At 37.4% G+C, this 12,005-nt stretch overlaps 1 protein-coding gene across 1 annotated transcript in view; it reads left to right on the forward strand.

Moving 5' to 3' along the window:
* The first annotated feature begins 1,338 nt into the window (after nucleotides 1–1,338).
* The window catches only part of Vps8 (vacuolar protein sorting 8), a 286,412-nt gene continuing 275,745 nt past the window's right edge, over nucleotides 1,339–12,005 (forward strand). The window contains exons 1-2 of the mRNA XM_090380461.1: nucleotides 1,339–1,859; nucleotides 9,185–9,253. Coding sequence (XP_090236587.1) covers nucleotides 1,773–1,859; nucleotides 9,185–9,253 — 156 coding nt within the window. The 5' untranslated portion in view covers nucleotides 1,339–1,772. The remainder of the gene's footprint in view (nucleotides 1,860–9,184; nucleotides 9,254–12,005) is intronic.

Genomic DNA, 12,005 nt, shown 5'->3' on the forward strand with positions numbered 1-12,005 from the left:
AGTTTCCGCTGGTACCTTTTAATATTTTGAGGGGGCATATCAGGCGTCTGGATACACCAATTCCCTCCATAACTGCATTGCTGACCGCATTTCACACATCTTGATTGCCCATATCTCCCGAACTCTACCGACATCTTGTTGAATCAATGCCACGTTGGATAGCTGCTGTAATGAGGGCAAAAGGTGGACCTACGCAAAATTAGGTAGGTGGTCATAATTCAGTGATCACTCAGTTTATTTATTTTCTATATATTGGGTGTGTTTTCTGGTCGAGTTGCCTGTTCTGCTGGACGAAAAATCCCCAGGTTTTTGGGAAAAAACCTTGTTGTCTATGCCTGAGGCCGACCAATTCAGCCAGAGTCTAAACTAAAGCTAAAAATTGTCTGTAAATTGAGTGTGTTCTATAGTCGATTGCCTGCTTTGCTGAACGTTAAATCCTAGTTTTTCCTGTGGAAAAAGCCTTCATATCTATGCCTGAGACCGACTAACTCAGACACTCCGTGGCTGACTTAGTCAGTCTTTATTCGGTGTTTGTCATTTGATTCGATATATTAGCAAGTTAAATATTATATTTAGTGTTAAAAGTTTGCTTAAAGTGGTATTGCAGGTGGTTAAAAAGTTTTTTTTTTTTTTTTTCATGAACCACTGATACCTGAAACAGGACTATTAGTCCTGTTTCAAGCCTGTAAAAGTTTCTCGCGTCATCAACCAGAGTCGAACCCTTGGCCTTTTCTACCCGGTGTTGGGAGGAAAGTGCCGATACCACTGTGGCGCAAACTGTAGAAAAAGTCTGGGTTCGAATCCCTTAAATAATGCGGAAAACTTTTTTTTTTTTTTTTGGCCATTTCACACTTTGGTTTTGTTAGTCGGTCTCGGGCGAGGGACAGCAAGGTTTTGTATGTTTGTTATGGTGGATGTTTCTTCTCTCGGGTTGCCGTAATATTATTATTATTATTATTATTATTTTATTATTTATTTTTTTTTTTTTTTTGCATATGGGAAGATAGGGTATTATTATTATTAGCCATATGGTGCAAGGAAGCCAGAAGCTTATGTTATACCAGCCAAAAAAAATTGAGTACCCTGAGAAACAGAGATAGAAGTAGGAGGGAATCACCAAATCTGAAAAGAATGATTATATCCAGCTCAGGACCGTGATGAAATTTGAATGCCATTTAAATATTATTTCATTATAAAAATGTAAATCTAAAATAAATGAACAACGCAGTATCATTTTAAAAATAATTACATCCTTTATTTTTCTAAGTTAATAAACTTTTTCTGGCTTTAAATTAGTGGCACTGATTAATCTGTGTATGATGGTTTTCATAGGGTGCATCCGGTAACTGTTAACTGGTGTGTCCTACGTGGTGGTTTTGTGTTTGAAAGAATAGGTGAAATGCATTATATTTATCTCATAAAAATGAAAAGGGCGTAAAATGTATTCATGTGTGTAGCCTGCCATCGTATTAGAAAATGTGGAGAACGAAAGTCATTGATCCGTATTATCACTGGATGCTTGAAATATGAGTGGTCTTTCAGTTGCTTATAGTGGTTTATTGGTTTCGTGCTTTAGGTCGTTGGTGTTTGTCATTTGAGTCGGTATTAGGCAAGTGACTTAATGTTAAAGGTTTGACAAAAGTGATATTACAGGTGGTTAAAAACATTTTTTTTCATGAACCACTCGACAGGAAGTGCCATATGAAACGGAAATGGGTTAAATTTTGTCGACAAAGTACATAGAATCTATATAGCAGTACACATGTTTAAAAATGGCGCAGGGTAGCGAGACGCCTACTCTTTCGCGAAAAGGGGAATCCGTTTCGAGTTTGGAAAACTTCAATTTTGATATTGAAGAAGTAAGTTTGCTTCCTTGACTTCAGTAAAAATTAATATTTCTTTCTGTTCTTGCAGTCAGTTCAGTACTTTCTGTTTATTTCATTGTTAAAAAAAAAAAAAAATGACTTAGTAAAGAAATCTGACAAGTACATATATGTTTTAAAATTGAATAAAGCCGAAGAAGCATTTTAAACTCATAAGTTTAGACCCGCACTTAAATTTTCAAGTTTATATTTATTTATTACAACTATTTTATTTTATTGGTTTTGGAAATTGTCCTGACGAATAGTATACATCCACTCCACTCCACGTGGGTAGATTAGTGAGATTGGGAAGCTTAATCGTCAGCATGCATTCAAAAATGTAACAGGACTACAGGGTGTCCATAAAGCCTGGAATCTGTGTAAACATTTTATTTTAAAACGTAGTCACTGTATCTATTCAAAATGATCCCTGCCAATTTAAAAACATTTTTGAATACTTTCCAACCTGTCATTATTGATAGATGCAGTTGCCTGTATGATTCGGCATCGGTTCGAAGTAAAATGGGGGGTCCCCCCTCTTGGAAAATTCCACTTTCAGCGCCTATACCATTGCTGTTATTTTTTATTTTTTAAGTTTATTTAAGCATCTGATGCTCTTTGGATCATGCCGCCCTAGGCACCTGTCAGCGCAAGACACAAGCTGGCTCTGGTTGAAAGTTTGTAATTGTTACATCGTGAAACTCGCAACTTTAACTAATTATATATAGTGAAATCTATGGGTTCAAATTAGATGTTCTCAGGGCCCAACACACTCTGCTTCATCTGCTGGTCCAGTGAGGAAAATTTCTTGTGAACAGGAAGTGCATCATAATGTGGTGGCCTGTCACATTGCATAAACCAGTCAGATATGCCTGTTAGACCATCAGTTTGTGGGATTAAGTCATTATTGAACATGTGATCCTCTCCAGTTATAATGCTTTTAAAGAAATATGTCTAACAACATTTAAATTCCATGCACCACACCAGACCATCAGTATATCTGCCCCTTGTTACTACTTGCTTCCATTGTACCAATGAGGATTTCCTGCAACAAGTAATGATAGTTTTGTTTATTTGATTCTTCATTCATGTAAAAGTTGGTCTCTTCAGGAGATCAGTGTTATATAGTAGTAGAAATATCCATATATTGCAAGGAATCCACAGGCTTTTGCTGCACTGGATTGGAAAAAAAATCGAGTAGATAATAAAATACAAATTATTTGCTTCCCTCTTCACATAGATAACTATCCAGTTGACCTTTGAATTTATTAAAATTGTCAGACTCAACTACCTGTGAAGACAACCTGTTCCAACAATCAATGACTCGCTGGCCAAAAGAAAACTTTGTACAGTCTACTCTAAACCTCTTCCCCTGTAATTTGAAATTGTGCCCCCAAGTTCTGGAATTCTCTATAACAGTGAAAATTTCACCTTCATTCATTTTACTAATCCCTCTTCATCATCAGCCATTTTCAGCCATCAACTGCAGGATGAAGGCCTCTCCAGCAACTTTCCAGTTCCTTCTGTTTTGTGCAATGGTCATCCATTTACTACCCACAAACTCATGAATTTCATCTATCCATCTCTGTCGTTGTCTTCCAAGTTTTCTTCTAGCTCCTCTTGGGTACCATTCTGTTATTTTCTTAGTCCATCTGTCATATCTTCGAGCTGTGTCCTACCCAAGACCATTTTAGTTCTTTAGTTTTGATAAGAATGTCCTTTACTTGAGTGTGCTGCCTAATCCATGTGTTTCTCTTCTTATCTAACAATCTGATTCCCAATATAAATTGTTCCATTCTTTGCTGTGTTGTTCTCATCTTCTCTTCCATTATTTTGGTGAGTGCCCAAGTTTCACTTCCATAAGTCATGGGTTGGGTAGTATACATTGGTTTTCATTATTTTACATTTCAGACAAATTGGGATATTGCTTCTCACTATGTGACTATATTCCCTGAATGCTATCCATCCAAAATACCCCTCTTAGAGTCTTATAAACCTCAATTAGGTCATCAGTTTTGTCTAAAAACCACATGCGCATTTTAGCCAGGCTGCCAGTATTGTATTATAAAAGGTGAAACAGTCAGAGTTTGTAAGGGTTTTTCCTAATTTATTTTCTAGGGCTTGCATGATCCTTCACTGTGATTACTTCTAAATTTTTTCTAGTATGCTGGAACAGCCAGAATGAGATTTATCAGTAACTTAACCCTTCCTTAAATTTTTACAAAAGTTTTGCCATTAGATTTGATATTGAATTTTTTCTGGATGATTATTATTGAGCTTTACATCTGTTTCTCTCTTTTCCCGTCTTTAACATACTCATAAATAGGATAATTTCTGTGCTTCTGTAAGCTTAATGACATGATTATTGCATGTGACCCAACACCAACCATCTAAAAAAAAATGTTTTAAAGTTCAGAAGAATTCAAGATAGAGAGATACATTAACATGACCATATTTAATTGTTACGTGGACTTGAACCATGGTTACTTAAAAGGGTGAACTTCTGTACCTTCACACTTGAGCTGAACTGTGGCAATTTACATTTTTAATACCCTGCATAACTGTTACCACCCAACCTTGAATTAATGTGGACGAGTACAAATCCACATTTATTACCCTCCCCAAAGATTATTATTTATTGTTAGATTTTGTTTCCAGGGGACATTTTTGTCAATCCAGATAGATTTACCATCAGAGCCCTGAAAACTGACCCCTCCCCTTTTACATGTGTGGTCAGATAGTGGTTGTTATTTTATACAGTTCAAAGTCATGTCAAAATGGAAGCTGCCACAGCAAGGCACCAACATTTAGGTGGGGCAAAATAAATAGTATTAAATAGGATCTTTTCATGTAGTGGCGAGAGAGAGAGGAGCAGCAGCATTTTCTGATCTGCATTCCACTGTCTAAGTCTTGACCCAGCCCCAATCCTATGAATAAAGATAAGATCAGTGATCTTCCCAATTCAGAATATACTGATGTCGTTTTGATGTGAGTAATTTAACATTCCAGAAATAAAAGTTTTGGCTAACTTTCACTCATAATATGCACTTTTCTTATAATTCTCAAATGTGCACACAATGACCAGTAATTGTTAAAACTCCAAATACTAAATGTTATTCATTTGGTGGTAAGGGGATATATATGCACGTACAGTAGTGTCAACAAAGTTACAAATGAAATTAATTTTGCTCCTATAGAACCAATTAAAGAGTTGTGGTAAGTGAAATAATTGCTCTGCACATATATGAACAAAAATATTTGAACACCTCTTCATGAATATTATATATTCTGCGCAAAGGTTCCCTCATGTGTAAGCATGCTTCCTTGCATCATTCCCACTACTAATACTATTGTTTCAGACATACCAATATAAAATTCATCAGTCTGACTATGCAGAATTTGTACATTAGAAGGCAGTATGGGTTGTAAGATTGAAACTTAGTGTGGAATGGTGTTGGATGCCACATCAGTAATCACAACACAATATCAGGTGTGTTGTGATTAACATTAAAATGCCAGAGTGCCATCCTCTGGTTTCTTATGCTTAGCCTCCATCTTTTGGAGATGGAAGTTAGTTTGGAAATAAACCTGTCTGGCAGTAAGATCTATGAGATTCAAAATTGTGTATAATGGGCGGCATATGCTATCTTTTGCAATGAGTTTGTTCTTATTATTTGGTTTTTAGGAGCATTAGCAACTAAGGCCATATTGCTCTGGGGATATGCGGTGGTCATTCCCTGACCTTTCCGCATCCTCCGTATTTGGTGGTCACGGGCTCCAACCCCGGTCTAATCAAGAAGTGTGTGCTATGCACTGCTGCTCCTGCCCATCTGGCTACGGAGGCACCAATGAGTTTGTGTACTAGGCTAGCTTCTGAAGAGAACGAGAGAGTGATGCTGGTGAACATGTCTTCATAGTGTATGGAAATTTGTGATCTTCCTAAGGAGGACTGGAATATCTTTTGGATAGGGTTGGAGGCATCAATATTTTTTGGACATGATAGCTGCTAGCCATTTTGCTTTAGCCTGGATGGTATTTACCATTCACTAATGGGCAAGCTGGAAAGCTCACTTTGTGAGCATTAATGCCCACAGAAATGCTCACCGAGTTGGGAAACTTTGAGGGACAGTAACATTGCTTTTACAGCAGTGTTACTACCCAAACTTTGATTTCAACCTACAGAAAAAAAAAGCAGTTATTGTTGTCCCCCCTCTTCACATTGAGAAAACTTTGGGGCAGTACATTGTTTTTTTTATAGCATTAGAGTAAAAGCATCATTAAAATATATAGGAACCCAACAGATGAACCAGGGAGTATAGAAAAAAACAAACAAACAAAAAGAACCTTTCATAATTCATTATGCAATAAGGGAATATATAAAAATTGGAGTAGGTATTATCTTCCTACATACTTGGCTACTACTTTCATTCCAGCCAAATCCAAAAAATATCTCACAGAACCAGCACGAACAGCAGACCACCCAACTAACATACATGGCTCTCTCTCTCTCTCTCTCAAACACACACATGTCCAAAATATTGACTACCAGCAGCGAAACCATGGTTCCCTAAAAATTTGTATCTTGTACAAATTGTGACAAAGTGTCTTTTTGTCACATATTTGATGACTCATCTTGACAGAGAATGCACGAATTGCCCATTTACCTGTAGTCAGTCTGAATTAGTGTGTGTTGAATAGAAGGTGCTTTCTGCGTTTCATCACATTTTAAAATAAGTGATTTCACTGAGCAGTGAGTTTACATCAAATTTTTTTTCAAATTAGGGAAAAGTGCAACAGAAACCCACAAAATGTTAAAACAGCTTCTGGAGAAGATGCTTTATGTCATTTTAAAACTTTTCAATGGTTTGCAAAGTTTGAAGAAGGCTGCTTGTCTGTTGAAGATGATCCTCACTCTGATATCCTTCAACTTCAAAAACCATTGATTTAATCATTCTTGTTTACGGGCTGCTCAGTATTTATAAACATTTAACAATCTGCGAAGGTGTTAGTGAAACTGTTATTTCTTACAGAACACATCAGTCAATTTTGCATTCACAAGATTGGGAATGCAATGTATTTCAGCCAAGTTTGTGGCTGAAATACGTTGCATTTAGCTGATAATCACAGAGAGTTGAGAGTTTTTACATGTCAGGATCTTAATCAGCTTACTGCTGCTTCCCACACTTTATTTCATCCATGGCTACTGACAACAAATCATAGGTGTATTGCTGTGACCCAGAACAAAGGCCCAGTCTTCTCACTGGAAGATTCCGTGTTTTCCAAGGCTCAAAAAAAAAGCAAGACAGCCTCAATCAGTGTGAAGATTGTGCTTATGCTTTTTGACTCGTAGGGCATTGTTCATTATGACTTTGTCTTGCATGGCAAACAGCGATAAAACAATTCTAACAGTACCAGTACTTTTCTGAAACAGCATCCTTATTAATCTGTTAGCATTAGCATTAGTAGAGGCATATGATGCAAGAAAACAAGCTTATATAGCATCAGCCAAAAAAAAAAAAAAAAAAAACCCTTCCCGTTTCATCCATCCATTCAATCCAAATGTTAGTCTATTTTTGCCTTGAACTTATTTAAGTTGCACACCTCTGACTCAACATTGCATTGTCCACCATTGTCAATTGGATGCACTTTCTTAGATTTTTGTGTTTCTTAACTAACAGCATAACCCTTCCTCCCTTACTGTCCTATCTATGTCTTCTGTACACATTGTACTCTCCAAATTCCAATTCTGCACTGCTTATATCTGTGTGGCACCACATCTCTGATGCCCCAACAATATTCGCTTTTGATGTCTTGGCCAGCACTTCAAATTCATGAAATTCAAATTCAGGAAGTATCTATAGAAAAGGCATACAGCAGAAACAGAATGCCTATGAGAAAGAGAGTGGATAGACTTTGCTAGAAATTTGTTATTAATTAACATAACTGCCCTCTTGAATGGAGTCTAGAAGCCTGAGAGAGGTTTTGGGGGCACTCCAGATGCGAGAACAATATTTCATGGTAGGGCAGATTTGCAATTTACTATACTCGTAGCATTGATGTACATGCATGTATATATACACCTATTCTTACTCTTAGTTACTCTGACACAACCCATATATTTACTTGTTCCATGATGACTCCCAGCAGCCCTTGAAATCTCCAGTACCTCGCTTTTCAGGCTGCTGCTCATTCCAATAGAAGCAGTGCAAGAATCAGTTTCACTTCTGCCTGTGGCTATCATTAATCTAGTCTCAGAATAATTAGCCTGTGAAACAGAAGTTGAAGGAATAAATGAGGAAGAAGAAAAGTTAGTTCTGTGAGTTCGAATTCGGACGGTAAAAGGATGCTGACTGGTTGTGGCACATGTTTGAAGTGGTTTGGAAGAGAGAGCGGGAATTATAGAAGCCAATTCAGAAGTATCTGTAGAAAAGGCATGTGGGAGTATTTATAGAAAAGGCATACAGCAGAAACAATGCCTATGAGAAAGAGAGTGGAGAGATTTTGTTAGAAATTTGTTATTAATTAACATAACTGCCCTCTTTTGAATGGAGTCTAGAAGCCTGAGAGAGGTTTTGGAGGCACTCGAGATGCGAGAATAATATTTCATGGTAGGGCAGATTTGCAATTTGTACAGAGTGAGTAGCTGTTTGGAAGAAAAGTAATGCTAAGAGCAAAAGAGAAAATCCAGTTTTACTCTCAAAGTAAAACTTTAGTAATAACTTTTAGTTATTACTCTCACCTGAAGTGGATGCTGTTTTTTTAGATTACTTCTTGTAAATTGAATTGTAGACTTTGTAGCTTTGGGCAGTTCTACCCGTAGTTTTTGTAGTTGTAACCCTGGCTTTTCATACACCAATAGTAAGTTCATTATGGAAGTCTGTTATATCATTCATTTTGTCCATTTCAGAATAGTTTTGTTTATTGATTATAATGTTAGTGTTTAACTCTAGAAATATAAACTAGGGAATTTTGCACTCTGCAATTATTTCTCTGCACAAATTAAAGATAGCAGCACTCAACAGCAGCTTTCTCTGGTATTCTTATATCTATCATTCTTTAGCAGTACATTGCCTTCTCTGAGTAATTGCAACTGTTTATTATGCTTGGGACAAAAATTCCCGTGTACCCAAATACTTGTTTTTTTATATGTATCTAATTTTATTTCTTTTGAAAAATAAATATTTTTGATGAAATTTATAAATAATTTTGAATATTAAAATTTTATTAGTATATCATGACTAAACAAAACATTTGAGTAATGTCAATATTTAATGTACAGTGTAATGCATATAAATAAGTATATATAATTTTATATTTTGTAGCTTGATGACAAGGAATTTGATATTCCTCCAGTTGAGACTCCACCAACACTAGAGAGTATACTTAATGAGGTAAGTATTTTTGTTTTTGATAAAGTAGTTTCTTTTAGGTCAGAAAACGGAAAGAAATTCTTCTGTGAGCAATATTATTTTTGAATTTTTTAAATGGTTGAAATTAATACCATATATTAAAATTAGTTAAATGGAAAAGAAACTGCTTTGCAGACATTCAATTGTTTAAGCACAGAGTTAAGTGCTTTTTTTCCCCCTTAACAAATTATCAGTCACCTGCACATAATGTGCACTGAAGATGCTTATTACTAAATCCTTTTAGTTTCTTTGCAAGATTTATCTACAGATTTTAATTGTGTGTGCGTGCAAACACACACACACACACACACACACACACACACACACACACACACACACACACACACGGTACTTAATGTCTTCATTATTCTGTTGGGGTAGTGTGTCTCTATACTTTGCTGAAATTCCCAGCAACTGGGAAACAAGTTCTTGGAGATTTCAGGGACTGCTCGGAGTCATAACAGTAACAAGTAAATACACAAGCTGTGTTAGGATAGCTAAGAATAAGAACAGGTGCATGTATGCTTGCGTGTACACCAATGCTAGGAGTTTAGTAAATAAATTTAATGAGCTGGTCAAAACATCAAAGGCAGATATTGTTGGGATATCCAAGATATGTGTCACACAGATATAAGGAATGCAGAATTGGAATTTGGGGAGTACACTGTGGATAGGAAGGGAGGAGGAGTTATGCTGTTAGTTAAGAAACACATGAAACTTAAAAATCGAAGGAAGTGCATCCAGTTGGCATGGGTGGACAGTGCAATGTTGAGTCAGTGTGGTGTTGACATAAGCACTGGGAAAGCAAAATTGAGAGTAGGAGTGTGTTATAGGCCTAATGACTCTGATGAGTATAATGAACAACTGTACAGAGAAATAGTGGACCAGTAAATCAGAGGCCCCGAGTGCCAACCAGTAGGGACCAAGCAATTTTTCTTAAGCGACATATAGAGTGAGCCGACCGGGCTAGCCGAGTGGGTAAAGTACCTGCCCGGCAACCCAAAGGTCGCGGGTTCGATTCCCGCCTCGGGCTTGGATCAAAGTACTGCAAAAACCTTGGGAGGTGCAATATGGCCACAGAAGCCGATGCGCCAACAACTACCAAATCAAAAAAAAAAAAAAAAAAAAAAAAATATAGAGTGATCTTTACAAGTGATTTTGTTCTGTTTCATTTCTAGCATTAGTAGACACATACAATGCAAGAAAGCAAGCTTATGCAGTATCCGCCAAAAAAAAAAAAAAAACAAAAAAACCTCCCACTTCACCCCTCCATTTGTTCCAAATGCCTGTTCAGCTCAGCCTTAAATTTATTTAGGCTATCAACTTCCACATCAAAAGATGGAAGTCTTCCACCAATCAACTATCCACTGGCTAAAGGCAAATTTCCGTCTATTCTACAACTGTCTTTCCTCAGTTTAATTTGAATCTGTGCCCCCTCAGGTTCTTAATCTGAGCAAGAGGAAAAATCCCATCGGCATTCAGCTTGCTCAACCCTTTCAAGATCTTATACACCTCAAACAGATCACCTCGCAGGTGCCTACTCTCCACGTGCTGCAATTTGCAGAACTTAAGCCTTTCTTCCTAAGAGCACCCCTTTGCTCCTCTCACCATTCTTGTTGCCCTTCTTTGTACTCGTTCTAGCAACTCTACATCCTTCCTAAAATGAGACCTCCAGACCTGTACAGAGTACTCTAGGTGTAGTGCCTTTCTCATCCTCAGTTCACTATAAGTGGTTCTGTCCTTTTAAGTAAGAACCCAGGAAGGAAAACTACCTTTCTTTTCTTAGTACATTTATTTTCTTCACTAACAAACTAACTCTCCAGCCGCTTGGTCACTAGGTGGCACTGCTCCTGCCTCCCCGTGGTGGGGCCGGAAACCTGAAAGGAAAAATAATCCTTTCAGGGCTAAAAGGAGCAACAATGGACTTGACAAACCAGGCTTCACCTAGATCTAACTGATCATAATAAGCAGCAAGATGATCCTAATCCATCTACTGCCAAAAGACAAAATAAAGATGTGACCCAAACCATCTTTCCACTCTTTCTAATTTTCCACTCCCTAACAGACCAGCCTGTTAGTGAACTTTCTCCCTTTGCAATACAAAGGTGCTTAGAACATATAGCTGGTCCATTGAAAATGGTTTGCCGCTTAAAATCTGGTGGACTACTAATGGAAACAGCAAATCATCGTCATTCAGAGCTTCTTCTTAAAACCACAGCTTTTGGCAGGATTCCCATCAAGGCCACTCCACATGGCACCTTAAATTCATCAAAAGGGGTTATCGTGGAATGGGACCTCTTAAACAGCTCTGAATAAGAAATTGTACAAGAGTTACAAAACCAGAATGTCATACATGCAAAAAGGATCCTTATTAAAAAGGATGGAACCCTGATACCAACTCACACTATCATACTTACTTTCAATACTCCTTCTCTATACATCAGTCAAAGCAGGATACCTGAACTGCCAGGTAAAGCCATACATCCCCAATCCCAGAAGATGCTTCAAGTGTCAAAAGTATGGCCATTCCCAAACAGTATGCAGAGGACAAAAGTATTTGTGCCACTTGGTGCTCAAAAGACCATACAGAGTCTCCTCGCTGTCCAAACTGCAAAGGGGACCACACTGCCTATTCCAGAGATTGCAGTATATGGAAGAGAGAGAAGCCAGTTCAGAAATATAAAACTGAACATAAGGTCACATACCAAGAAGCCAAAAAGCAGATATACCATTA

The sequence above is a fragment of the Mastigoproctus giganteus genome, chromosome 8 (assembly GCF_048544385.1).
Source record: "Mastigoproctus giganteus isolate SK-2022 chromosome 8, ASM4854438v1, whole genome shotgun sequence".
Classification (NCBI taxonomy): Eukaryota; Metazoa; Arthropoda; class Arachnida; order Uropygi; family Thelyphonidae; genus Mastigoproctus; species Mastigoproctus giganteus.